Genomic DNA, 26,561 nt, shown 5'->3' on the forward strand with positions numbered 1-26,561 from the left:
ACCCCAAGCACATGCCTGTGTGACCCCAATAAGGACGGCCGGGAGGAGCCACCTTGAACATGGCTCTTATTCCACACTTGGCCTCTCTTAGCTGGGAGATTTGGGCACTTCTCCTGCCTCCCCACAGTGGTTGCGAGGAGCTTGGGACATGGGGGGAGATGGGGCACTGCTGGTGGTTGCTTGGGAGGTTGTCCCGAGGGCGACGGGGGAGGGATGATTCCTGCCCAGAAGGGGCGGAGCTGGTAGAACCCCATCCCTGCGGCTGGGAGAGCATCTTGCCTGACCTTCTGCTCTGCAGGATCCCCCCTTCTCTGGACAACTCACTGCTGCATGCCATCGAAACCATCATCATCGACTGGTCCCACCAGATCCGGGACGTGCTGAGCAAAGACTCGGCCCAGCCCCTGCTGGATGGGCTACACCCCCTGCCCCGAGTTGAGTTTGAGTTCTGGGATGCCCGGCTGATGAATCTCAAGTGCATCCATGAGCAGGTGACAGCTCCTCTCCACAGTGGTGAGCAGGCCTCAGTGGCTCTGCAGCCAGAGGGCCCACGTGCTGGCCAGGCCGATTCGTGACCCGTCCACCCCTCTGTGCGGACCCCCAGGGCCCCCGAGGGGACCCGGATAACCTGCACAAAGTCCTGGGCTCCAGCGGCTGCGGGGTCAGGTGCCTTTTGTGTAGGGTCTCCGAGCCTCTCTGGAGCTTCCCCGAGCTTCCTGTTCTCTGTTTCTCAGCTGAATAGGCCCAAAGTGAACAAAATAGTTGAGATCCTGGAAAAAGCCAAGAGCTGTTACTGCCCAGCCCTGCAAAATGTGTACACGGACGTCATGGAGGGTGAGCTGAGGAAGGGGCACTGTCCTTGGCGGGGGCCGCGGCGCCTGCCCACACGCACCTTCCTCTGGGGAAGGTCCTGGGTCTTGAGGGAGCAGGTGTCCACGAGCATGGAGCCGCCGGTCCCCGTCTCTGACCGTCGGGGCCGCGCGAGCGCTTGCTCTCCTTCCGTGCAGGGCTGAAGGAGGCCAGCGACATCGTTCTGTATCTGAAGCCTCTGCGGATCCTGCTGGAGGAGATGGAGCAGGCCGACTTCACGATGGTGTGTCAGCCCGAGAAAGGCCACTCTTAGGGGCTGGTCTGCTGCGTTAGGGGCGTGGGGGCTGTGGGCTTCTTGGCCGGGAGGGGCTGCGTGGTCCTGGGGAGCGCCTCTTCCTTCCCCTCTGGGGTGCCCTCCCGGGGCCCTGCGAAGCGGAGGGCGGAGGGGCTGCATACCTGCCCATCTCCCCACAGCTCCCGACCTTCATTGCGAAGGTGCTCTATACCGTCTGCTTCATCTGGGCCACGTCCGAGCACTACAACACGCCCTCCAGGCTCATCGTCATCCTGCAGGAGTTTTGCAACCAAATCATCGAGATGGTAACCTCGCCCCACCGTGCCGCCCTCTGCCTCCCGACTGGGGCCTCTCCCTGCCTGCTCGGCTTCCCCCCTGCCCGTGTATCTGGGCAGGTTTTTGTTTTTTAAGATTTATTTTATTTGTTTGGGGGAGAGAGGAGAGAGTGGGAGAGAGAGAGCGCGCACATGTGCTCATGAGCTGGGGGGAGAAGCGGAGGGAGAGAAATCCCAAGCAGACTCCCTGCGGAGCACGGAGCCCGATAGGGGACTCGATCCCAGGACTCCGAGATCTTCAAGAGTCGGACGCTTACCTGGTGACGCCACCCTGGCAGTTTAAAAACAGGCAAAGATGTCGGCACTGGGGTTTCCAGGCCCGAGGCTGAGCTTGGTGGCCACCCACAGTTCTCCCGAGACTGGGCAGTGTCAGCCCAAGCGGCCCCACGGCGGGAGGGAGGAGGAAAAAAATGGGGCTACCCGCCGAGTCCCAGGACCCCAGGCCTCGGCCAGGGTCGTGGGGTTTATCTGCTCCTACACTGACCTGCCTCCTGTCTTCCTCAACGCAGACTCCCTGTCTTCCTTCCTTTTCCCAAGCACTCCTTAGCCGGCCGCGAGCGTTTTGTTTGGGTCTCCCGCATGGGTTAAAATCGTGCTTGCTGCCCGGAAGGGCCCTGCGGTCCAGGCTCCCGCCGCCCGGGGCAGGACTGGATTTCCCGGGCCCTGAAGGGCCCCCAGTCATCTGGGACCAGGATCTGTTTCGGCTGCAGCCGTAGGGGGTGTGGGGCCACACAGGGAAGCAGCTCAGTCTCCCGAAAATGGGCCGGCAGTGGGCAGACGGGTCGGGACCTGGACCTCAGGGACGGCTAACGTGTCTGAAGGAGCCGACTGTGGGCCCCAAGGTGGGCTGTTTGTAGCCCGCCGAGCAGACCCTGGACCTCACCCCAGAGCGCTCTCAGGACTGGAATGTCTTCTCTTCTGCCCAGACGCGCACTTTCCTGAGCCCAGAAGAGGTGCTGAAAGGCTTGCAGGGAGAAACAGAGGAGGTTCTGAGCAACATCTCTCTGTCCGTGAACGTTCTGAAGGAGCTTTACCGCGCCTATGATTTCTGCTGCGCAAACATGAAGCTTTTCTTTAAGGTCCGGCCTGATTTCAGAGCAAGTTCAAGGACGTGTGGGCGCGGGCTCCCAGGCGTCCGCAGGAGTGTTTGAGGCGCGCACAGCCTCCTCTCTGTGTCTCCCGTAGGACAAGGAGCCGGTGCCCTGGGAATTCCCTTCTTCTCTGGCATTTTCCAGGATGAATTCCTTCTTCCATCGCATCCAGACCATTGAGGTAAAGGTGAAATGTGGCTCAAACTGCCCTTAGCAGAGCTGCGTCTCCCATCCTTGTCCCACGCCCACATCTCCCGGTAGGGAGGATGAAAGCCACACCCAAGCATCCGTGTCGCGGGGAAACCAAGTCAGGGGCCGGCCTCCTCCATGCCTGGAGCCATTGGCCAAGAACAAAAGTGCCCCGTTTTGGGGGGCTTCTCCCCCATCCCATGCCTTGTGTCCCGAGCAGGCTGATGACAAATTACACGGGCATCGGCAGGAAGCTGGGCGGCCGTGGGCGAGGGTTAGCCGGCTCGGTTAGGACAAGTGTGGGCAGGGGCAGGGCCCTGCACGGTCAGATACACGGAGTGACACAGAGCAAATGAGCATTTTTAATTGGTTTTTAATTGGTTCAAGACGGCTGCCTCTGGGGAGAAGAGCCAGGGCATAAACACGGGGTCAGGGCAAGAAAGTTTTGCTTTTTGTTTGTGATCTTCTGTATGGTCCCTTACCTTTGCCCACCAACTATTCACACCATTCAAAAGGGGAAAATCACCCCGGAACCCTGGAGCATTGGTTTTCCCGATGGCCACCACCATCAGCAGCGGCCTTGGGCAGGCCTGTCTGGTCTCCAGTCTCGTCCACAGGTGGACGAGGCCCACTAAGGACTGCAAATTTGCATCACGGTTTTCCTCAAGCCCAGAGGCTCCCAGGTCCTGAATCGGGATGAGCTTTCTGGGAAAGGATGTCTCCCCGCTGTCCCCTCCCTCCTTCTGGCGGCACGAGCCCCGAGCTCAGGACATTTGACCCCGCTGCTGCTTTTCGTTGGGTCTGCTTTGGTGATGGCATTTTGGGAAGACGGCCCCAACCCCGGCCCCAGCTTAGGGGCGTGGCGTGAGCACCACGTGCGCATCTTGCTTCGCCAGGCCCTGGGTGCCAGGCCCTGGGTCAGGCTCCCGAGGCTGCCTGGGGTCCACAAGGAGCCTTCAGGATCCACTGGGAAACGAGGGCCTCACACAGACACGGGAGGTAACGCGTGAGGGGACCGGGTGTGAGGAAATGTCAAAAGGAAGAGCGCGGGAGAGTTCTGGAAAGGAAAGCCCCCCTGGGGGGCCCGAATAGTTGGAGAAGCGTCCAGGAGAGCCCCACCTCAGAGGAAGTAGTGCCTCGGGCGGGCATCCCCTGCGGGAGGGCATCCTCACAGGTCACGGTGGGTCAGGGACGGGCTCTAAGTGCTGATGGCCTTCCAGGAAGCAGAGGATTTGAAGCTTAGTCACAACACCAGAAACCTCCGTGTGAGGTTCCAACTGCTTCCGCCCACAGCTGAGGACATGGGGGCCCCAGGAAAGCGTGATCTATTTAGATCACTCCAGAGCAGGGTCCGGATAAGAGCCCCACCTCATCTCCGCATTCCCCTGTTCAACGCTTGGAGAGGACTCATGGGGCCCTTCCTTCCGTCCCCTCTCTCTGTGTTCCAGAGAGGACTTTAGAGGACAGAAATAAACAGAGGGTCCCCCCCAACTTTGCTGCCAGGTGGCCCCAGGTCAGAGGGCCATCCTCACTCCCTGGCTCCTCCCTGCTGGGGTCAGAGCTAGATCAGCGACTGATCCGTTGTGTTTAGTTATGAAGATTACTGTTTTTTTTCCTCCACCAGGATCTTTATAAAACAGCTATTGAGTTTCTGAAGCTGGAGAAGATCGAGCTCGGGGGCGTGAGGGCCAACATCCTCGGAAGCATGGTCACTCAGATTTACGATGAGGTCTTTGAGCTGGTGAAGGTTTTTGCTGAATGCAAATATGACCCCTTGGACCCTGGAGACTCGGTGAGTCGGGGGGGGGGCCCTCGGCTGGACCCATGTCAGATGCCCCAGGAGTGGGGAGACATGTGGAGGGAGTGTTGGTCACGTTCTGAAGACGTCCCAGAAACTAACTGCCCCTGGGGCCATCCCCACGACAATGAGCATCCTCAGATGGAGCCCCGAAACCTGCCGGCAGGGGTGGGGGCGGGGGCAGGGGTGGGGGCAGAGCGAGCACCACCCCCACTTTGCATGCTGATTCGCAGGTGGACGTTTTAATTCACTTTCAGAGTTTCGATGACGATTACGCTGATTTTGAGACCAAAATTCAAGATCTGGATAGGCGGCTGGCCACGATCTTTTGCCAAGGGTTTGACGGCTATAGCTCCATCGAGTCCTGTGCCAAGGTGGGTGCGGGCAGGGGCCTTCGGGTAGCAAGCTGTTACAGCAGCGCCCAGGGCCTGCCGGGGCCCCCTTAGGGCTGCCCTCGTTTGCAGACGAGGAGCCGGCCCGGGGGGCGGGGGGGACAGGGGCCTCTCTCAGGCCGCGAGCACCTCGGGCAGCTCCCGTTGGGTTTGGTGGCTGCCTTGTAGAGTAAGAAAAGGGACTAAGGCTAAGAGGACAGTTACTCTACTGATTCTCACTACGGAAGGGTGTCCGTTCATTCTTATTTGATTCATCGTTCCCCCTGCTTAAAAGGACCGAAAGTTAGAGGCAGAGTGGCCGTGACAATAAAGCACATACCCTTTTAGACCCACTGCGCTGAAGTCACACCCTCTTTGACACGTGAGACTCCGAGAGCAGCCTGGCCTCGTTACTGAGGAGCCACCTCTGGGTGGCAGGGAGCTGGCTGGTACTCGTCTGCCTCTTGTGTACTTTACTACACTTGGCCAAGTTGCAAGCGTCAAGCGTGCAGCACTTTTACACTGAAAAAAAAAGAAATGGTGCTATGGAAAAAGAATCTTAAAAGAATGGACAGTCGGGAAGTGCTAAAACCCTTAGAGATCATCAATTCAAGAGAGAAACACAAACGGCCAATGCATGAGTACATCTAAGTTTGACCTCGAGAGCACCCAGAAAAGCCCCTGGCAAAACAGGAAGGTGGCAACTGCCACCAACCCAGCCGGTTAGATTGTGAGGAGCTGGGCAGTCCAGTGTGCCCCAGTCCCCACCACTCCATATTGGCCCAGCCCAGCCCTTCTTCCTGCATTTCTGTGGCCTGCCTTGCCCTGGACAAACCACTGAGGGGGGATCTCTGAAGATCGACCTATAGCTCCTCTGGAGAACAGGGACTGAGCATTTAAATGAGTGAATATATGTATATACTTGAGTAGCTTTCTTCTATCTGCCTAGTGTCATGCATGTTTGCCGACTAGGACACCCTGCAGGTCCGAGCTACCTCTTCCCTTTGCTTGGCAAGCCTCTAGGTTGCTGCAGGCAGTTTGGTGCCCACAGGAGACACCCAATAATTATTATAGGATCTTGGGTCCCATGGTGTTTGCTAAACTCGTTACCTACATTATCCATCCCATTTTTACCAACTCCGACAAGTCAAGAAGCCTGCCCAGAGTCACACAATTAGCCAGTTAGAGAAGCCAGGACCCCAAACCATCCCAGAGTGTGGCCAGACGGGAAGGCAGTCGGGATGGCCTAGGCAGCTCAGGGTGCTGGCCGTCTTCCTGGATCTCCCCAACACAGATGCCAGGACATTCCTTTGCCTTTTAGACATTGTTTTTTTAAAATGCAAATGCAAGGGAATTTGAAACTCTGCAATGCGATGAGCAATCAAGTCTTAGATTGCGTTGGTGCTCTAAGCAGAATTATCAGTGAATGCGAATTAACACAGCGCCTCAATGCTCTTCCCTCCACTGGGACATCCTTCCCCCTAAGTAGCTGTCTCAGGCCACCTTGCAGGCGAGGCCTCCCCGTCCCTGCCTCTCTGCTGGCCCTCCCTGCTATTCTGTTGTGTGTTGATCTCTCTGTGTTCATTGTCTTCCCAACTAGAATATAAACTCCCTGAGGACAGGTACTTGATTTGGGCACATAGTAGGTGCTTTTGAGCTTTCCCGTGGAGGGAACTGCCTCCAGCTAAGGGAGGGGAGTTGTATTGGGGTCACAGAGCTCCAAGGGCTACCCAAGTGCGGAAGGGTCCCCGAACACACGTTTCCAGCCGGGCCTTTAACCTGGAAACAACAGTCTCCCCCCTCCCCCGCCCCCGCGATGGGGTCTCCAAAACTAAGACAGCACTAGAGCTCACCGAGGGTGGGGGAGTGGGCGGATAGCACGTCTCACCTCCTGTAGGGGGGGGAAGGGGGCGTGGAGGGAGGCAGCCCCTCCGCACTCCCTACCGTGGGCTCTGACTCTGTGTTGTTGTCTAGTCCAGGGGAAGCAGCTGGACTATTGGGGCCAATCCAACAAGCCCGTCCCCTTCGTGATCAGGAGTCAGGGGTCAGCACTCCGAGGGGTGGGGTGGCCGGCAGGAAGCCCCCCCGCGCCCCGACCCCCAGGCACCTGCAGGACTGAGCCCCGCGCCCGGCCCACCAGGAGCTAAGCCTGAATCTCGGCCTTCTCAGGGAGCTCATCCTCTCTCCTATTATAGCCCCAATCTGGCTTCTGCACACATAGAGGAAAGGTTCTTTCCTAAATTGTAACTTTGTGCTTGTGCTAGATTAAAAAGAAAAAAACAAAAAGGAAGCCAAGGGAGCAAAGAAAAGAGTGCCTGTCAACCATTTCCACCTCTAAATGCGCGACTCTTCCTCCGCATCTGGGAGTGTTTTCTCTCCCGCTTGACACAAACCCGTCCCCTAATGAGGACAGGCCCTGGGGCTCCCTCCCTCCCAGTGCCTCCATTCCCTGCAAGCTCCCCAGCTGCCCCCCAGCTGCTTCTCAGTGTCAGGAATTCACACGCAGCCAGGAAAGTTCTAGAGAAATTTTCTGCATGATCTCCTGATGGAAAATAAAATTAGCTTTCTTCCCAGGATCCAGGAGCCAAAAACTATGTAAACGTGAAAAAGAGAGGGGCATGGGAGGGGAGCCGGCAGACAAAATGTCAGGAGGGTCACGAATCCACGAGATGCACCTTTTTCTCCCAAGCGGACAGGTCCCTTTGGTAGGAAGTGGCACCAGTGACCCGGTGCGTCAGCCACGCCCCTGCGGGGAGCTGAGCTTGGAGCGTCCCAATTCGGTTTCTCCCAGCGGTCCAGCGGCCCCGTCTGGCTTTCGGGGACCTGCAGATCTCTTACTACAGCTGTATCTCGCTCTTGCCTGAAAAGGCCATTTTGGGGACATTGTCCTATTCCTTACACCAAAATCTGGGGCAAAGCAGAGACTCGGGTCCAGTGCCCCCAGACACCCAGGGCTGTGAGACTGTGTGGTCTGAGCACCTTTGATCCCCGTTTGCCTCCGGGGCAGCTCTCCTTGGCCTGGGTCTGGCAGACCTCAGGCTGGCTGTGGAGCTTCCGGAACTCTCTCCAGATTCTAGGAAGACCCCATCCCACCCACCCCCACCCCAGCAGCCCAGCCCAGGGCCTGCACTGCCCCTAGGTTCCTCTGCGCCCTGACCTTGAACAGTGACCTTTTAGGAAATTCTCCATCTGATTCCAGCCAGGACCCTAACCGAAACACCCAGATAAAGTAGCTTCCTCTCTCCTACTAAGCTTTTCATTTTGCAATTGCCCATGTTTAGCAGACGTAGAGTGTGAGGGTGATGAGCCAGCTACTTGCAGAGAGGTACTCGCGCTCGGTTACTGCTTTCAGAAATGTGGTGTGACGCCTCCTGGATTAGTTCAGGTCCGCAGGCCCAGCCTTTCCTCACCCGGAAAGGACGTGACTGGGGACACGGGCTGTCCCTGCTCCTCGGGGACTCAGGGAACCTGGGCTCGAACCCCCAGGGTCATGGCCTCTACACATCCCCAGGCTCCCTCTGTGATTCCCTCCGGGTCTCGGGGGCAGCGTCTCCGGCTTCCCACTCTCAGCCTCCGTGCTCATTACCGGGGCCCCCCGCCCCCACACCCACCTCCACCCTGGTCAGCCTGACTTCTCCTGGGCCCGGAATGTTTCCAGGCCTCAGACCTACTTTGTGGTGGTGATTGGCAGCCAAGCACCTGGGGACTCAGCAGCCGCCAACATGAAAATCACAGAGGCATAGAAGTTCCTTGTCCTGATGGGGCAGGAGTTGTCGCCCCTGAAGTTTGGCCTCGAGCATTGTGCCAGTTGCCGCGAGGCTGGAGCAATGCTGGGGACAGGGCAGGAGGCGGGGACCTCGGGGACGGGGCAGGAGGCGGGGACCTCGGCGACGGCGCGTCTCTCGTTCCTCCCCAGCTCCTGCACGTGTGCGGGGGCCTCCTGGAGCGGCCCCTGATCCTTGCGGAGGTGGTGCCCAGGTACTCGGCCATGCTGGAGCTCTTTGACGCCGAGCTGGACAACACCAAGACCTTGTATGACGCGCAGCTCGCGGCCTCTGCAGATGGGAATATCCCCCCGATCCACAAGAACATGCCCCCCGTGGCTGGGCAGCTCAAGTGGAGCCTGGAGCTACAGGAGAGGCTGGAGGCGCCCAGGCGGGACCTGAAGCTCATAGAGCACCCGTGAGTCGTGGCACCAGCTGGCCCCCCCAACGTGGGCGGCGCGCCCCCGGCGGCTGCGGGCCAGGGGCGGGCCTCTCCTAGCACCCCGAGAGCTGACTGCCACACATAGGGTGCCCCTCACCGCCCCCTCTAACTGATTCCAGGGTCATGTCCAGCTCGGAGGCCAAGCTGATCTACCAGAAGTACGACGAGATGCTGGAGCTGCTGAGGGGCTACCGAGAGAAGATCTACCAGCAGTGGGTGGCCGGCGTGGACCAGGACTGCCACTTCAACCTGGGGCAGCCCCTGATACGGCGAGACCCGGTCACCAAGCTCGTCCAAGTCAACTTCAGCAAAGCGGTGGGTGCCGTCCCACCACTGGGCCCGGAAGGCGTCCCGTGTCAAGGGGCTCTGCGGGGACCAGGGCCCCACGGCAGGTGGGGCGGTGGGAGAAGCCCCAAGTCCGCCGGTGCCGCCGAAGCTGGTCCCCTTCTCCCAAAGCAGACTTGTGGGGGTTGATGTCTGTGACATATTTAGCTAAAGCTTTATTCCTTAAGGATTAAAGCGTGTCCAGAATGTATGTATGTATGTATGTATGTATTTATTTATTTATTTTTAAAGGTTTTATTTATTTGACAGAGATAGATACAGCGAGAGAGGGAACACAAGCAGGGGGAGTGGGAGAGGGAGAAGCAGGCTTCCCGCGGAGCAGGGAGCCCGATGTGGGGCTCGATCCCAGGACTCTGGGATCATGACCTGAGCTGAAGGCAGACGCTTAACGACTGAGCCACCCAGGCACCCCCAGGATGTATCTAAGATACGAGACAAAATAGGAGCATGGCCAAAAGCAGCTTCAGGGACTACACTCCCTCAAAGCTTGGTTGCCTTTCATGGGAGCCCAAGGGGAAACATCAATTTGAGGATTGACAAAAACACACAAGGAAAGGTCTTTGCAGAATCTGAACTAATGGGCCCTCCGGTTAAGTCAGGTGAGGTGGCGAGAACTCACGCGGGAGCCGCGGGGCCTGCGTCCCCGGGCTAAAACCTGGGTAGCTGAGCCTTGCTCCGAAGACAGAGGCGGGGTGGCGGGGATTCCTGCAAGGAGGCCCCTGCTCCTGCCCCGCTCCAAACCCCGGCAGTGACATCAGGGAGGCAGATGTGAGGTTTCCTCTGAAACCTTCTCTTCCACTAAAATTCATTCTTTTAAAAAATTCAACAAATATTTACTGAGCGCCTACTCTGGGTATGTGCTTGGAATAAATTAGTGAACCAGACAGATAAAAATCTCTGTCCTCCTGGAGCTTACCTCTTACTGGGGGAGGAGGATGGGGAGAAGGGAAGAAAGAGAGAGAGAGGAAGGGAGGGAGGGAGGGAGGAAGGGAGGACAGGTGGGAGGGGAGAGGGGCGGGAGGGAGTATAAATGAGCGCTAACAGCAGTGCTGGGGAGGTGATGATGAGTAGGGGCAGGTTTAAGGGGCTTCCACAGAGCTGGGGGGTGGGGCACAGGCTGAAGTTTCAGATGTTGGGGGGAGGAGGTGACGGAGGGGGTGGAGGAGGGCGGAGGACACGGCGCTGAGAGGTCTAGGGCCATGGAAGGGACTCGGGTTTTCGTTCTTAGTGACGTGACTGCCATGGCAGGTTTGGGAGCAGAGGCGCGCCCTGAGGTGGTCTTTGTGTGTCAAGGATCCCTCCAGGTGCTGTGTGTGAATAGCCTGGGGGCGGTGGGGGGGCAGGCGTAGGCGCAGGAAGACCGGTTAGGAGCCTTTTGCCTTATTCCAGGAGAAAGACCACAGAAGGTGGTGGCCCTGGACCAGCGTGGCTGCGACCAGGGTGTGAGGGGAGATTGGATTTTGGTCATAGAGCCCGTGAGACTGTGAGGTTCTGGGTGGGTTGGAAATAGCGTCTTCGAGGAAGACAGGACCAGCCCCAGCATATCTGGGCTGGACAACTGGAAGGACAGAGCTGCCATCAGCTGGAGGGGGCAGGCAGAGCTGGCTGTGGGGCGAGGCGGCTCTGCTCTGGCCACGTCGGGCTTGAGACGTCATGTGGACATCCGAATGGAGACACTGAGTGAGCAGGTGGATGCAGGAGTCTGAGGGTCGGGTTGGGGGAGGTCACTGGGGTGAGAGCAGATCCAGAGGAATGACACCCTGGGACTCGCCGGCATGCACATCTCCAAAGTGCCCAGCGAGCCTGATGGCAGTGACCGGGAGAGTCTGGTGTCCTGGTTGCCAAGAGGCGAGCGTGTGCCCAGGACAGGGAGGGACCAGGGAGGGACCTTCCCTTGTGTCGCTGAGTGCCATACGGCTGGGGTCATGCCCTGACGTCTTCTGTGACCTTCATTGGCCTTACAGCTGGTGGCAGTTCTGAGAGAAGTCAAGTACTTGGGCTTCCAGCAACAGAAAGAGATTCCAAGCAGCGCCGAGAATCTGTTCTCACAACATGAAACCTTCCGGAAGTTTGTGGGCAACTTGGAACTCATCGTTGGCTGGTACAATGAGGTGAGCTGACATAATTTTGTTTCGTTTTACTTGCCAAGTTTGGGGTTTTGTTTAGCGCAAACGCAGGTGTAGGATCTCCCAAGGGCAACAGAGAGAGTGAGTACCTTTTCATGTCGAGATGTGGTTCGAGCCACTTGGCTATTGATGCACATGGGGGCAGCAAAAATGATGAGAACTCAGAACAGCTGAAGATGGAAACTTCCATTGGACTTTGGCTTACGTTCTAGCTCCATGACTGCTTAGAGGGGCTTTACTCTCCTAAATGTATTTTGCTCCAGGTCATATCAAAGTCATTCCATTACACCCATTAACATGTAGCGGGGTGGGCATCTGCCAGAATCTGGGCGGGATGACAAATTTCCCAGCACCATGCGGTGGGGAGGGGGAGGGGGAGAGCTGCCCATTGAGGTAGGCTAGATCGGGGCCTGGGGAGGGGACAGGTGCACGTCAGCTCTGCGGATCAAGAATTCCTTTCAGGGCTGCCCGGGTGGTTCAGTCGGTTGGACATCAGACTCTTGATCTCGGCTCAGGTCTTGATCTCAAGGTTGTGAGTTCAAGCCCGCATTGGGCTCCACCCTTTTCAGTCAGAGCTGGGGACCTGACACAAGGAATCGTGAAGAAGCTGGTTCTGAATAAGAGTAACTGACTGGCCTTAGGGGACACGCCCTTCTGGGTTGGTGATTGGAAGGGGGCCCAGAGAGGCGTGGACGCGGGGCACCGCGGACCGTGGCAGGCACCCCCTTCCATACAGACCCCACCTGCAGCTCCCTCCTCACTCCCGCCCAAGCCACAGCGGATTAGGATGGATGTGGGCTCTGCATGAGTTTCCTGGGACCGCTGCCATAATCGACCACGGACTGCATGACTTCAAACGGCCCACATTTACTCTCTTCCCGTTCTGGAGGTCAGAAGTCCAAGATCTGTTTCCTTCTGCTCAAATCAAAGTGTCAGCAGGGCTGCTTCCTCCCGGAGGCTCCAGTGGGCTAATCTGCTTCCTTGCCTTTCCCACCTCCTCAAGGCCACGGCTTTCCCTGCTCCACCTTCAGATGACAAACCCCCCCAGCCTCTGCCTCCTCCTTCCCCCTGACCTTATCACCTCCCTCTTCTAAGGACCTTGTGATTGCATTGCCCCTCCCCCCATAACCCAGGATGTCCTCCCGGCGCCAAGGTCTTTAACTGAATCACCCCCCAAAATTTTCTTTTGCATGGCCACAGATCCCAGGGATTAGGATGCGGATGTCTCTGGGGAGCCATTTGACCCCCCCACCCACCTAATCCAGCAAGGGGCCCACAAGATTCCCTCTCCTTGGAGCCCTGGGAATTTGGAGGAGATGCCAGCCTCCTTCAGGTGGGAGTCCTGGGGAAGTGGAGGAACAGAGAAGGGCAGAAGCACAGACTGCAGAAGGAAGGGATCCGGGGAGCGTAGCCGGTGGCCAGAAAGGCCCCCAGCGACGGAGGAGGAGCCTGGATGTGGACTTTGCGGGTCCCATCCCGGGGGCTCCTCCAGATGCGTCCAAGTCTGTGGGTTTCCTGTTTGTGACCTTAACTCGTTCTGCACACCCTCACGAGGTTTGAGCTAGCTCCAGAAGGTTGATGGTTCTCGCAGCCAGCTTGCCCCCAACTGGACAACTGTCTGGGGCCAGGAATGTTATTTTTGTTCTTGTGCTTTGTGTCTCAACTCTGTCCTAAAGATGCTTCTGCTCATGGATTCCTGACGCGAGGGCCCCTTTCCTAGAGCCGCAGGGCCGTGTGTCTGCTGCCTTCCCTGGCCTGTCCTGTAGGGCCCCGTACCACATGCCCAGGTCCATCCCGCACGTGGACGGGGAGCTCTTCCCCCTGCTGTCCTGCCCCTCCCCAGCTCCCTTGCCCAGTTGCATCTGAGCTGGCGCTCCCGGGAGCACAGCATGGCTGCACCTTCCCTTACGGCAGCAAGAAACAACAGCAGGAAGGCCGTGAGTCCGAGGGGCGCTTCTGGGATCCAGGGCTTGCTTACCAAACATCTCGTGCAGGGGATGGTGGCCACTTAGTACCGTGCACTTGCCCGAGCCCGGGAATCTGGTGCCCACCTCAGGTGCCGACCAAGGGAGGAGTGGGAATATCATCAAAGGTTTACGAGCGAGGCCTTGGGGAGACCGAGGAAGCCCCCTGCCCTTGGTAGAAGTGACCTCCTTCAAGAACACGCTGGGATAAGCGAAGGCTAAGTGGAGCAGGCCAGGTCGCGCCATCACATAGATTTGTCAAAGGTCATCACCGCCCTGCCACCAACACGTGTCACCCAGCAAAGAATCAACGACCGATCCGTCCCTTACTCCATTCCACGAATTAGGGCATGGTGGTGACGTCACAAAAATGGGTTCAACAGAAACTAAAAGAAGCTCGTTTTCATTAATTTCATTTTTCGGGATAAAATTTTAACGATCTCACTTATTTGCGCAGCCAACTACAAAATACCAGTGTCTGCCATAAGCGCATTTCCTTGACTTTGCTTTTCCTGGAAGTAACTATCTTCAGACTCAGAGACCTTTGCGTTCGCCCGCCCGGGAGCCCCTCCCAGCCGCAGCGGCACCAGAAACGTCCGTGGGCTCTTTTCAGAGCAGAAGACTTCCGATGGTGGTGAACCGGAAGAAAAAAGTCCAACCAAGTTTATTTCGAGTTAAAAAAATTTGATCTTGGGGCGCCTGGCTGGCTCCGTCAGAGGAGCGAGCGACTGTTGATCTCGGGGCCGTGAGTTCGAGCCCCACGTGGGGTGTAGAGATGACTTAAATACATTTTTTTTTTCAAAATAAAAAAATTTAAAAAGTTTGATCTTCTACTTCTGTATTTCCGAACAAAACCCAGCCACACGCATCGCTGTCCACCCCGAGAAGCGCGTTTCTCAGCCGTGAGCCCTGCCGCTCTGTGAATACAAATGTGGGACTAGGTGGGGAGGCGGGAAGTCAGGCCCTTCTCCCCAGGCCCTTCGCATCCCTAGCGTGGTTTCTGTTGCCAAGAGACACCACCGGCCTGCAGACTGCTCGCATCTGTTCGTGTCCGAGCTAGAGAGGGGGCCGTGGTGCCTTGAGGAATCCGCTGGGGTGTCCGAGGGACCACACGAGTGTGCGGTTTGTCCACATCACACTTCTGGGGCCAGAGCCCTAGAGGTGTGAATTTATAACATAGGCTGTTAAAAAAATACACAGGACGTACATATTAGTACGTGTATCTTCTCACCGGGAGCTTTGTTTACTCCGGCAATCCCAGCAACACGGTGACATTCGGCTGCTCCTCTGGGCTGTCACCGGGGGAAATAGGCAAAGCATGAGTGGCTGTCCCGAGTCGCCGAGTATCCACGTGAGTTGTGGGCGGGACGCAGCGGCCCAGCTGGGCTGGCCCCGGGTGCTGAGCCCGGGCACACCTGCCGTCCCTGCTGTCCCATGATCACCTTTCCTTCTGTTTCTACCCCATACTATGGGTAACTAAGAGTGAAGTATATGCCTCAACCCTTGGTGATAAGAATAGTTTGGCAAGTTGAAATCTCCTGGAATTTGATTTATACATAATTCCCAATTAAATGACACTGATTGCAATCAGTTTGGTTGGTACCACGTAATAAGACCCTTCCTGTGAGACCATTTTAAATCCGGTTGGATTTGGAACGAAGGCCCTGAAACCCCAGCCTTTGTATTTCAGGTAAAGACCACGGTGATGGAAGTAGAATCTCCACTAATAAAGTCGGAACTGGAAGACATCGATGTCAAACTACTGAGTGCTGAAACCACGCTCTTCTGGAACAGCGAAGGTACCAAGGCCACGTTCGACTCACCGTGGGTTCAACCTGGGGGGGGAGGGGGTGTCCAACCTGTCCAGCGTCTTCCTATGACACTGGCGAGGGGCTGCTTCTGCCTTCTGGCTGGGTGGTCCACTTTGACTCCAACAGGGTTATGTTTAAGGCCAAAGGATGGTTCCCCCCTGCTTGCCCAAAGAGACCATTCGTCTCACTTACAAAGGAATCAGGCAAAGACCCCCTGGGGACCTCCAAGGGTCCCAAAGTTGCCACGGCGGGGTTGTGGGGCCTGGGGCTTCGTGGTGGGTTCCCACACAGGGGCAGTGGGCAGGCCCAGGGTGGCTATCAGAGAAGCAGAAAGAAGTGTGCCCATGAGGCAGAAGACCTCCTCCCTGACCTCCCTCACCCCCGGGCCCACCTCTGGGTGGGCATCAGCTCCGAGGCTCTCTAAGCACCTGCGACTTGCCTTGTGCCATCTTTTCGGCCCTCTTTGGCCATATCCTGCCTTCACTGTCTCAATAAGAAAGTGGGACAGTCCACCTCCTTAAAACCAGGGTCAGCCTGGACTTTCTGTGCAAAGAAGTCTATGCTTTTTCTTGTCACTGTTGTCCAAGGATGCACCTCTTTCCAGCTGCTGCAGCCCAGGGCGCTGAGACCAGTCATGTGTCCCCAGCGCTCTGCTGGTGGCTGGAGGGGCAGGGCCGCAGGGGATGCAGGGTCCCCCGGGGGAACTAATGACCCACCTTCTCAGGGATAAGGAAGTCCTGCTCCCAGAGAGGGAGTCCTGCTCAGCATTGCATTTGGGGAACTCCAGATGAGCAGTAGATGTATTTTCCAAGAGCTGTCTCATTATGATGAGCCTTCAGCTGGCCCAAGAGAAGTTCTCCTTTTACTGATTCGTTCATTTTGTAAGATTCCTTTATGTTTATATTTTAGGTGTGTTAGAATATATTCAAGAGATGCGAGAAATTCTCCAAAACTTGCAGAATAGGATACAGAAAGCGAAGCAGAATATAGATGGGATTTCTCAGGCCATGAAGGTGAGTGAGCGGCAAAGCGTGGAGCAGGGCTTCATTGGAGACCCAGGAGAGGGTCCCAGGGAAAAGGGGCCACACAGAGATGCTCACAGAAAGTGCCAAAGGCAGCAGGAACTTGCTGTTTGAGGCTCTGGACCACACAACAATGTCAAGGTGGCCCCAAGGCAGGGAAGTCCCAGGCCAGTCTGCAGAATTCAGGTCTGTTCTGTTCTGTTGAGCTCAGCAAGAGTGTTTGCAGTGTCCCCTCTGTGCCAGGCCAGAGCCAGGGACAAGGGGCGGGAAGGTACACGGAGTCTCAGCCCCGCTCAGTGAAGCACCGAGGTGACTTTCACTCAAGCCCAATCCAGAAAATGGGGGAAAATCCCCCACAGCAGTTCAGTTGCCCCCACAAAAGGGACTTGTCCCTACTGGGCCTGCTATTTGGAGCTAAGGACCCTCCGCCCAGCTCTGACCATCCACCCCTCAGCTCAGGAGCCTTCCCAGGGTGACTCCTCTGGGCCTGATTGGGTAAAGCCTTCCAGTGGTCTCCTGGCCACCCCGAGCCCCTGACTGGTTTTAAGGCAAACAAGATTCTCTGCTCAATTGTCCCTCTGGGGCCCCCAGGCCTCTCCGAGGGACAAGGACATTCGCATCGACAAGCATGCCGTGAAGCCATGAGAACAGGCATTTTCCCCAAATGTTCTCTTCACTCCCACCTTTTCCCTGCAGGACTGGTCAGCCAACCCAATGTTTGAGAGGAAGGACAATAAGAAGGAGGCCCTGCTGGATTTGGACGGAAGGGTGGTCAACCTCAACAGGCGCTACACTGCGGTCAAGGAGGCTGGCCTGAAGATCCAGGCCATGGTCATGGTAAGGACTGGCCCACAACGGGCCTCGAGGGGGCACTCACTGTTAGTAGAAGAGGAAGAACGAGAGATGCCATAAAAATGGCTTTAGGGTCACAGAAACTCTACTATCTTTAATCCAGGAGTCTTATTTTCAAGAAGCAGACTATCCTAAACGGACACTCTTGCGATGAGTCTGCCCTCCTCCGTGCTAAGGGGTCAGCAGCCCCTACCCTGCACAAAATCGATATAGGCAAGTGACATCTCTGTACAAGGTCAACGCATTTTGTTTCCCTGAGATACACGGTGTGAGGGCGGGCGCTGAGTGTGTATCTGGTGTCCTTCATGGTTTCCCGTCAGAGTGTGAGGGGGAAACAAAGCATGCAAATGCAAGTGAGGAACGTGGAATGTGCGTGCATGGTTTAAATCAGGATGGTGTGGTAGCCAGCCCCAGCCAGCCTGAGTCAGCCCTGGCATGCCCCGAGAGCGTGGGTCAGCAGCGGTGGGCCTCTGTCCCTGCCGGCACGTGCCGAGGGAGGAGGCCAGACGCTCGCCGGGCACCCCTGGGAGTGCAGCCTGGGTTCCTGCCAGTGTGGGGGTTCTCACGCCTTCCTCACTTGGCAGCCGTTTCTATCCAGCTCGCATGTTAGCTCATTTCCGAGGCAAATGTGAAAGGTGGAGTTGTGCACTGGCCTAGAAAGAGAAAATTGTCCCTTGAGCTCAAGGTATTTTCAGGGCAGTTTTTGGGGAGGTTCGCCAGTGCTTGGTACAAATCGTGGATGGGGACTTCAATGATGGGTCATCACCCCAGACAGCCTGTGGGCCCCACTGGTGGAAGGTGTGTTGCTGGCTGTTCTCACAGTCCAGCCATTGCTTGGAAAGTCATTGCCCCAGTGGAGTGACTTGACTGGACCAAAAAATATTTTGTCTCGTTTTCAGATCCTCTTCCTTCCCCCTTTGCCATGGTACCAGAAGGTCCTACTAAATGAAAATGTTACAATGCAAACATATTACTTGGAAGAATTAACAGATTAATCTGTTGATGCTCTCGGGTGTGTTGGAAACAGGGCACAGGAGAGATAAATTGGGCTAGGCTAAGGGAAAGGTTCACAGCACAGCAGTGCAACCCCAGGACAGGCGAGGAGGCAGGGCAGCAGGGAACAGGAGCCTAGGAGAAGTAGAGGCTAGTAAGCCGACAAGACAAGGCTTTGTCGTCATATTTGCCAGAGTCCTCTATGCACATGATAGTTATTTAAACCAATTCTTTCTACCTTGCACTGAAGTTATTTAAGCCTGTGTCTTCTTTCTTCTATTAGAAGATAACTGCATGAGGGTGCAGACTGGGTCATATTCATCTTTGTGTTCCTGTGGCACTCGGTGTCTTACGGATTCATCCATCCCCTCATCCACACATCCATTCACTCTTCCATCCATCCATCCATCCATCCGTCCATCTATCCATCCATCCATCCACCCATCTATACATCCACCCACTCATCCATCCATCCACCCATCCATCTACCCATCCATCTACTATCTATCCTCCCAACCACACGTCCATCCATCCATCCATTGATCCATTCATCTATTCTTTCATCCACGCATCCATCCATTCATCCACCCATCCACCCACCGATCCATCCATTTATCCTCCTATCCACAAATCCATCCACCCATCCATTCATCTCTCCTTTCATCCACACATCTACTCACCCACCCATCCATCCATTCACTAGCTCCTGCTTTGTCCCAGGCCTCCTGCTGCATGCTGAAGACACAATGGTGGAAAGGACAGTCAACACCTGTCCTCATGTAGCTTGACATCAAAGGGAGGTACAGACTAGACACAAATAAATAAAATCATTCACAGTTGTCATCTGTGCCATGGTAGGCACAAATAATGGATTGCTAGAGGGAATACAGATGAGAGGCAGGGACAGAAGCCAAGCCTGAGATGAATGGGGGGTGGTGAAAGAAGGCTTTCCTTTGTGAGGAGGTGACATTTGGGCTGAAATCTAGAAGAAGCCAGACTTGGCAATAATGGGAGGGAGCAGCCTATGCAAAGACTCTGACATAGGAAAGGAAAGCTCCCGGCACATTAGAGAAGCAAAAAGCAGCCCTATGTGTCTGGAGTATGTAAGCAGGGACAAGAGTAGCCCAGAGAGTCGCCGAGTGAGTTGGTCAAGCAGTGAGCAGGGGACCCTGTGAAACAGCAGCTGACTGTGTGGTCCTGTTTGCAGGAAAATGCTGAACTGTTCAGAGCAGATACGATGAGCCAGTCCTGGAAAGACTACGTCAACTATGTTGACAACATGGTCCTGGATGAATTTGACCATTTCATCCGCAAATCTCTGAATTACTTCATAGACAACATGGTCTTGGATGTGAGTTATAAATATAAGATATGCATATATTTGTGCTATAAATATGGTGTTATAAAGATAAGATAAGGTCTACCTTGGAATCTATAGTTTGCGGGTTCCTGACGAAAGACCAGGCTATCATGTTACAAATAACCAAACATTAGAACCTGCAGAGGGTGAACTACGCATGCTGGCTTTAAAACTGAAAGTCCTGTGTCCCAGAACTCTCTTTAGTCCCCGGCACTCAGGACGTCTGGTCACCTTCAATCTACCGCACCATAAATCGGCTATAGAATACATAAATGGTCCTACCTCGTTGCCAGGTGAGGGAAGGCAAGCACCACTGTCCCCTACTCAAGTGGATTGGGCAGGGGGTACCCTCCTGTCAGCAACATCAGCTACTAACCTACTCAACCCTCATGGGGTCCGGGGGGTCCGTGGGCTCCATGGAAGTGTAAAGCAGGTCAGCAAAGGATGTGCTGGTTAATTTCATTCTGGCATTCTCCAGCATTTTCCATCGGGGTGAGCCCTCTCCCACCCATGTCTTTTTCATTACAATAATTCCCAAATGATTTTGAATACTGCCAGTAGGAGAAATCAAAGATCCCCCAGCCCACCTAGCACACCCGCAGGAAAGATGTGGGAGAGGACAGCAAGACGCCCTTGTACAAGCCACAGAGGATGGATGATTCATGCTTGAGCCCAGTGCATGTGTCTCAAAGGCCAGGTGTCACCAGACAATCACAGACCTGAAATTCTGTTGATGAAAGTCATCCTTACTACCAACCACAAGACTCATCAAGCAACCCACAATGATGCAAAGTGTCAGCAAGTTCAGGAATTTATAGTTAATTAGTCACAATCAAAATGATGATGATGCCCTGATGACAAAATGTCCTTCTCCAAAAATCCCAGGGAGTCCCCATATTTGCAAGGGGCCTGGCAGCAGGAGCAGACCCCTGAGGGAGAGGCTTTAGAAAATCCTGGTCATCTGAGTTTGTGACGATTGACCTTGTGTACTTAACAATTCACTTGGATGCTAGCAAACACCATCCCTTGGTCATATAGAAAAACCAGTGGGTTCTTGAGTCAACTGCCCATGGGGCCGTCATGGGACTGTGTTTGGAAGATTAGTAGCCGTGGAGTGGATCTCATGGCCACCTGTGGGCCTTGGCCCGTACTTTGAGAATCACTGGAGTGTCGGACTGACCTCCATGAGGTCACCTGACAAATGAGGCCGTCACCCTCAGCCTCGCAGCCTCGCGAGGGGGCTCCAGGAACAGACAGTGTTACTGTGCGTACCCACTTTACGACTGGGATACTCCCGTGGCTGTGAGGGTTGTCCTTTATGGAGCACTTGGAAGCCGGCCTGCCTCCTGTCCAGCTCCAGCATCTCACAGCAAGTCATTTTAGGGGCTCGATGAATTGGTCGCGAGGCAATTTTGCCATGAAAATAAAAAATAAAAGAGAGACATTAAAAAGATCACAATGAAATGTGAAAAAAATGAATAGTACTAATACTTAATGTCTTCCTTTGTGATGAGAGATATCCGTTTTCCAAATACTTGGGTGCAGACTGGTAACCGAGCACGGTACCTATGCTCCTCCCTGGCATATTGTCTCATGGACGTGGATGAGCTCCCAACGCTCCATGGGAAACAACGGGAGAAAGCCAACTGAGCTTTGTCGCATGGTGACTGATGCGTCCTCAGGGTCCAGGATAGCCTAGCGTGCAATCTGGCTGTACCGGGTCTTGTTTCACTCTCCCAGAAAGTTCCCCACCGTGTTTTCGATCAGGCTGATACACGTAGTTGTTATCCGCTGTCATCCACTATGAGGGCTAGCTGAGATTTCGACCGTACGATAAAAACGTGAGTGCCTCCCAGGACCTTGTCAATGGAGACCCGAAACCAAACCGTCAACCAGTTATTTTATCTTTTATGGCGGAATTGTTTCACTCTCAATTAGTTATGCAGCGAGGATGCTCACAGTGGAACTCCCTAGAACTAAGGACATGAGCGTTGTGCTTTCTGGAGCACGGCGACACCCATCCTGCCCAGCCGTGACCCCAGCAGCGCCTGGGAGTGAGCCAGCCGCCGCTCCCACGCATCCTATGTTACTGGCTTAGTCCTCACAGTAACCCCAAGAGATGGGGACAGTTGGTGTCTCTGTTCTGTAAAATGATTATCCTCATTTTATGTATCTGGGGAAACTGGGAGGGCAGGTGTCTCGCCCATGGCCACGTGGCTGGTAAGTAGCGAGCGGACACAGCTCAGCACCAAGGCCGTGGGCTCTCTCCTGCGCTTCCGTGTGTGCGCTGGCCCCCTCCAGCCTCTCTGGGCCCTGCTCAGGGGCCCCTGGCTGAGTGTGCTCTCCCAGGTGGCCCCAGCCAGCCCCAGCCAGCCTGAGTCAGCCCTGGCAAGCCCCGAGAGAACATCAGGGCCTTGGGAGTGGTTCCACCGAGCTCGAGGCATTGACCCCGGGCCGGCCTGTTTCAGGAGAGCGTGGCGCCACTCTTTGAGGTCCGCATGGAGCTGGACGAGGACGGGCTGGTCTTCCATCCATCCCTGGAGATGGGCGCGGACCATGGCTTCCTGACACTGATTGAGGGCCTGATCAATGACATCTACAACGCAGCCAAGTTCATCCCCCGGCTGGCCAAGGGCCAAATGAGCTACAAGGTCAGTCCAGGCTCCCTTGCTCCAGCTGCCTTCCTAACTCAGCAGTGCCCCGTCAGTTACCTTTTAAATGCCGATGGCTCTGAGTGTGAGGAGCCACCCAGGGCTGTCTATCAGGTCCTCAGGACGCCAAACCGCGTTTCCCTCCCCACTCCGGAAATCCCGCCGTTCTTCCCAGACTGGCTTCTCCTAGTCGGCCTGGTTTTCATTCCCACTGCTGGCCAGAGCGCGCTCGTACCCCTTTCCTGGTGTTTCACTTGTTTCTGTGAGTTAACTGCTGTGGTCCCCTCAGCACGCAGGCATTTTGACAAACGTGCCCTCGCCGGCTTGTGCATCCAGGTACCGTCGATACATGAAGTACCTATAAGCAAAACAGATCAGATTCTCTGGACACAAAAGGCGTAGGAAGTTTTGCTTCTTCGAAGGGAGGTCTTTGGAGGTGTGTGTGTCGGAGCATTGTTTGTAAGAGTGAAACAAAACCTGGAAAAGACCTAAGTGCCATCAAACAGGGGGGGAGCTGGTTCAACAGACGCTGGCCTGACCAGACAAAGCGTCTGCATGAGTCACCAACACCAGCCTGGGGTGGGGAGACGCTGGCGGCAGGTTATGGTTTATCAAGTTGTGGAACAATGTTTAGAATATGATTTCATTCACTGAAACAAACAAAAATCTGTCTTCCAATGATACGCTCCAAATTGCTAGGAGTGCTCACTTCTCCAACAGGAAGGGGGTAAGGAGGGAGGGGGCTTGGACAAAGGGATGCAAAGGGGTTTTGATTTCAAATACTTCTGCGTTGCTTGAGATTTTTGATAATAACAGGCATGAATTATTTGCAACATTTACAACGAAAGGCTCTATACTATCAGGGAGGAAGGTATATGTGTGCGTGTGAGCATGTGTGCGTGTGCGCGGTGAGGTGAGTGCACAGAGGAAATCCCTCGCAATGTCAAGGACAGCTTCCCAGATCAGCTGAGTGTACGCTGGCTGAGTCTTAAAGGGTGGGAGGGGGTTTCCAGGCAGACGGTGTCAGGCCAAGGGGATGTGCCTGGATGAAGCGTTCCAGGGTCCAGAATAGAGTTTGTCACCAGAGATCAGCTCAGGATTGGACGCGGGACCCAGTGTGCTCTGGGGTCTGGCAGGATGCACATCTGGAGCTCCTGCAGCCCCCCGTGGGCTCTGAGGGGATCCACCTGCTGATGAAGACACACGTGGAGGAGGACAGAGCAGAGCAAGACAAGGGTCCTGCCGATCATGCCTTAGCCCAGCCTGTGCACGCCCCACACCAGCCTCACTTGAGCCCATGGGATCTTAATTTGCAGAGGTGGCTGAGTGGCCGTGTGGAGAGGTCAGTGCCGTGGAGAGAAAAGTTAATGCTGCTCACAGTTCCCATAGAAACGAGAGGCCTGGCAGGTGGTGCAGGGCCACACGGGGTCACAGCAGGTGCAAAGGTGGGAGTGAGGGGCAAGCCCAGGCCAGAGCCTTTCCAGAGGTTTCTGCAGGAAAAGGCAAGGCAGGTGGGGAAACTGCTAAGGACTAGCCAGTTTGCATTAATTGGCGGCTCTGGGCTCCAGGGGTCACCTGCAGTTATCGGGTACCTGACCCTGGGCCACTTAGGATAGGAGGAGTGTTGGGTAAAGCGGCAGGGCAGGGGGGGAGGGAGGCAGGTGTAGCCTCAGGGCTGATCGGTTTGCGTATGAAGGGTATGCTCCCTTCTGAGCTCTTCCTCTCTCTCAGAATTGGCTAGTCCCCAGAAGGGCAGTATCTCCCAGCCAGCAAGAGTTTTTAAGATGTCAAGGCATCTTAAGATACAGAAAATAAAAACCATAATGAATACACACACCCCACCTTGAGATTCTCCAGTTCCATGACTCAGTGAGTTGTCTTGTTGCTTCAACCAACTTGGGTTGGGTTTTCTGTCGCTCAAAACTCAAAAAATTCTGTCCGGATCAGGCCTCCCCAGTTCCCTGCTCTAGCCATCCATGGTAGACTTCCTTTAGTTCCTCAAACATCTGCTTCCTCCCAGCGCAGGGCCTTTGCATGTGCTTTGCTGTTTCTCTTGCTCTTTGCCTAGCCATCCATCAGTTCTCAGAACAACGGTCACTTCCTCAGGGAACATTCCCCGACCTCCTCCCTGCTACGCATGAAAGCAAGGCTCAGAGTCTGTGATTTTTTGAGGAATGCCTAACCCCACGCCTGGACCACACCCTCCATGTGACCAGCACCCACCCCCTCATGTGGCACACACAGCAGGTGCCAAGTTACTCTTGCATGAAAGAATCAGTGTGCGAGCCATCCTTGAGTCTGCCGGACAAAAGTCACATTCAACATAATCTTCTCTCGGGAGAACATGGCCAATTGGCAAATTGCTCTGTTTTCCATCTTGAGAGGTTAGCAACACTTCCACTGGCAGAGAGACACCCCCCAGGGTGGAGACATCCAATCAAAGCCATGACCACAGGCCAACGCTCGCCGGTCTGCTTCTCTCCTGCCCCCTCGCAGGCAGACCTGGAAGACATGACGGACCTCATAGAGATGAGGGAGGAGATGTCCAACCTGGTCATCAGCGCCATGAAGGAGGCTGAGGAGTACCAGGACTCCTTCGAGAGGTACTCCTACCTCTGGATGGACGACCCCCAGGAGTTCATGAAGAACTTCCTGATCTACGGGCGTGCGGTCACCCCGGAGGACTTGGACACCCGGGCTGAAGAGACCCTCTCCAAGACACCACCCAGCCTCACCCAGTTCCAGCAGCAGGTGTGTGTGCAGGCTTCCTCACCCCTGCAATTCCTGCCCCCTCCCCGGGGGGTGGGGGCTGCTCACTGGGCTTGATTCAAACCTTGGTGAATGGTTTTTATTTTTTATTTTTTAAGACTAAAGATTTTATTTATTAATTTGAGAGAGAGAAAGGAAAAGAGAGAGCATGAGTGGGGTGGGGGGGATAGGGAGAAGCAGGATCCCTACTGAGCAGGGAGCCCCATGTGGGACTTGATCCCAGGACCCTGTGATCATGACCTGAGCCGAAGACAGACGCTTCACCGACAGAGTCACCCAGGCGCCCTGGGTGAATGGTTTTTAAATGTGGGTTTTATTATTATACTGGTCTGGTGCCTCCCAAAAGAGCAGATGACTGCCATGGAAGAGAGTTTGTGACTCACGGGTTCCAGGAGGTGGGGGCATGCCTGGCCCCACAGGGCCACGGGGGAAGCACCAGAGTCAGTCCCAAGAGAGAGGGACAGAGGGGAAGGTGGGATCCACAGCCCATGTTGTGGTTTTCACAGGAAAGATAGGGCCTGGGATTGGCGAGTTGGAGTCATGTTGGTGGACTCCGGGGTGTAGGGGCGGCCCCTTGTTGTCTGGTCCCTGGCCCTGGGGTGAGTAGGATGGGGAAATACTGGCCCCGAGTGCAAAGAGGGTGGTTGGGATGCAGGCTCTGGGTTGGTTTGTATACGAAAGACGGGCTCCCTGGGGAGTGGTCTGCTCTCTCTGGGAGTCCGCCAGCCCTGGGAGGGGCAGGCCCAGCAGGGTCAGTGAGGCCCCGGGTGCCAGAGCATCAGAAAGATAGAACATAAGACAACAACAACTACACACACCTCCCCCTTCCCCATGCATGGTGGGAGAGAGACGCCCGTGAGCAGAACCCACGGGGGAGACGGGCGGGTGGGGGGCAGCTGGCAGAGCCGAGAGCCCGGAGAATGCAGAGCAGCGTGGAGAGAGCTGAGTTTAGGGCGCCCGGTGGTTGCCATGACCACAATCACCTCTTGAGCTCCTGGCCTATTCTTCAGAAGCCCAGCCGGCCTTGCCCGAGGCCGTCCCCTTCCGACAGGGGCTGGGCTGCGGGGCTGCAGGGGTCCCAGGAGAGCTGGGAGAAGAAGAAGAAGTAACCTGTGGGCAGGGCTGCCCTCCTCCCACCGCGGCCCGACAGTGAGCAGCGGCTGTGTTTTCCAGATCGATTCCTACGAGAAGCTGTACGAGGAAGTGTCCAAGTGTGAGAACACCAAGGTGTTCAACGGCTGGCTTCAGTGTGACTGCCGCCCCTTCAAGCAGGCCCTCCTCAACATCATCAAGCGCTGGAGCTTGATGTTCAAGCGACACCTGAGCGACCACGTCATCAACAGGTGGGTGCCCGGCCCCACAGCCCATCCTGCCGTCCCGACCGTGACTTCGCCCGAGGGGAAACACGCTTTCGTGGTGTCGGTGGGGCGCTCCTGCCGGGCAGGCGTGGGGGTGAAGGTCAGCGTCGCGGTCAGCAGCCCCCCCCGCCCCCGTCCAGGGTGGGTCCCAGTGGACAGGAGTCACCTGGCTGTGAGTGGATGCCCCGGGCTTCGTGGGCCCTACCCATTGAGCA

At 55.7% G+C, this 26,561-nt stretch overlaps 1 protein-coding gene across 1 annotated transcript in view; it reads left to right on the forward strand.

The window, feature by feature from the left end:
• The window catches only part of DNAH17 (dynein axonemal heavy chain 17), a 92,599-nt gene that overhangs the window by 1,760 nt on the left and 64,278 nt on the right, over window positions 1-26,561 (forward strand). Inside the window, exons 3-20 of the mRNA XM_035025882.1 lie at window positions 299-491; window positions 735-834; window positions 1,008-1,093; window positions 1,285-1,410; window positions 2,367-2,519; window positions 2,626-2,712; window positions 4,345-4,512; window positions 4,776-4,892; window positions 8,806-9,071; window positions 9,215-9,410; window positions 11,405-11,551; window positions 15,221-15,329; window positions 16,251-16,354; window positions 17,060-17,200; window positions 19,416-19,559; window positions 22,037-22,219; window positions 24,716-24,970; window positions 26,162-26,331. Coding sequence (XP_034881773.1) covers window positions 299-491; window positions 735-834; window positions 1,008-1,093; window positions 1,285-1,410; window positions 2,367-2,519; window positions 2,626-2,712; window positions 4,345-4,512; window positions 4,776-4,892; window positions 8,806-9,071; window positions 9,215-9,410; window positions 11,405-11,551; window positions 15,221-15,329; window positions 16,251-16,354; window positions 17,060-17,200; window positions 19,416-19,559; window positions 22,037-22,219; window positions 24,716-24,970; window positions 26,162-26,331 — 2,745 coding nt within the window. The remainder of the gene's footprint in view (window positions 1-298; window positions 492-734; window positions 835-1,007; window positions 1,094-1,284; window positions 1,411-2,366; window positions 2,520-2,625; window positions 2,713-4,344; window positions 4,513-4,775; window positions 4,893-8,805; window positions 9,072-9,214; window positions 9,411-11,404; window positions 11,552-15,220; window positions 15,330-16,250; window positions 16,355-17,059; window positions 17,201-19,415; window positions 19,560-22,036; window positions 22,220-24,715; window positions 24,971-26,161; window positions 26,332-26,561) is intronic.

Source organism: Mirounga leonina, unplaced genomic scaffold, assembly GCF_011800145.1.
Source record: "Mirounga leonina isolate KUSES-001 unplaced genomic scaffold, KU_Mleo_1.0 Mir_197, whole genome shotgun sequence".
Taxonomy (NCBI): Eukaryota; Metazoa; Chordata; class Mammalia; order Carnivora; family Phocidae; genus Mirounga; species Mirounga leonina.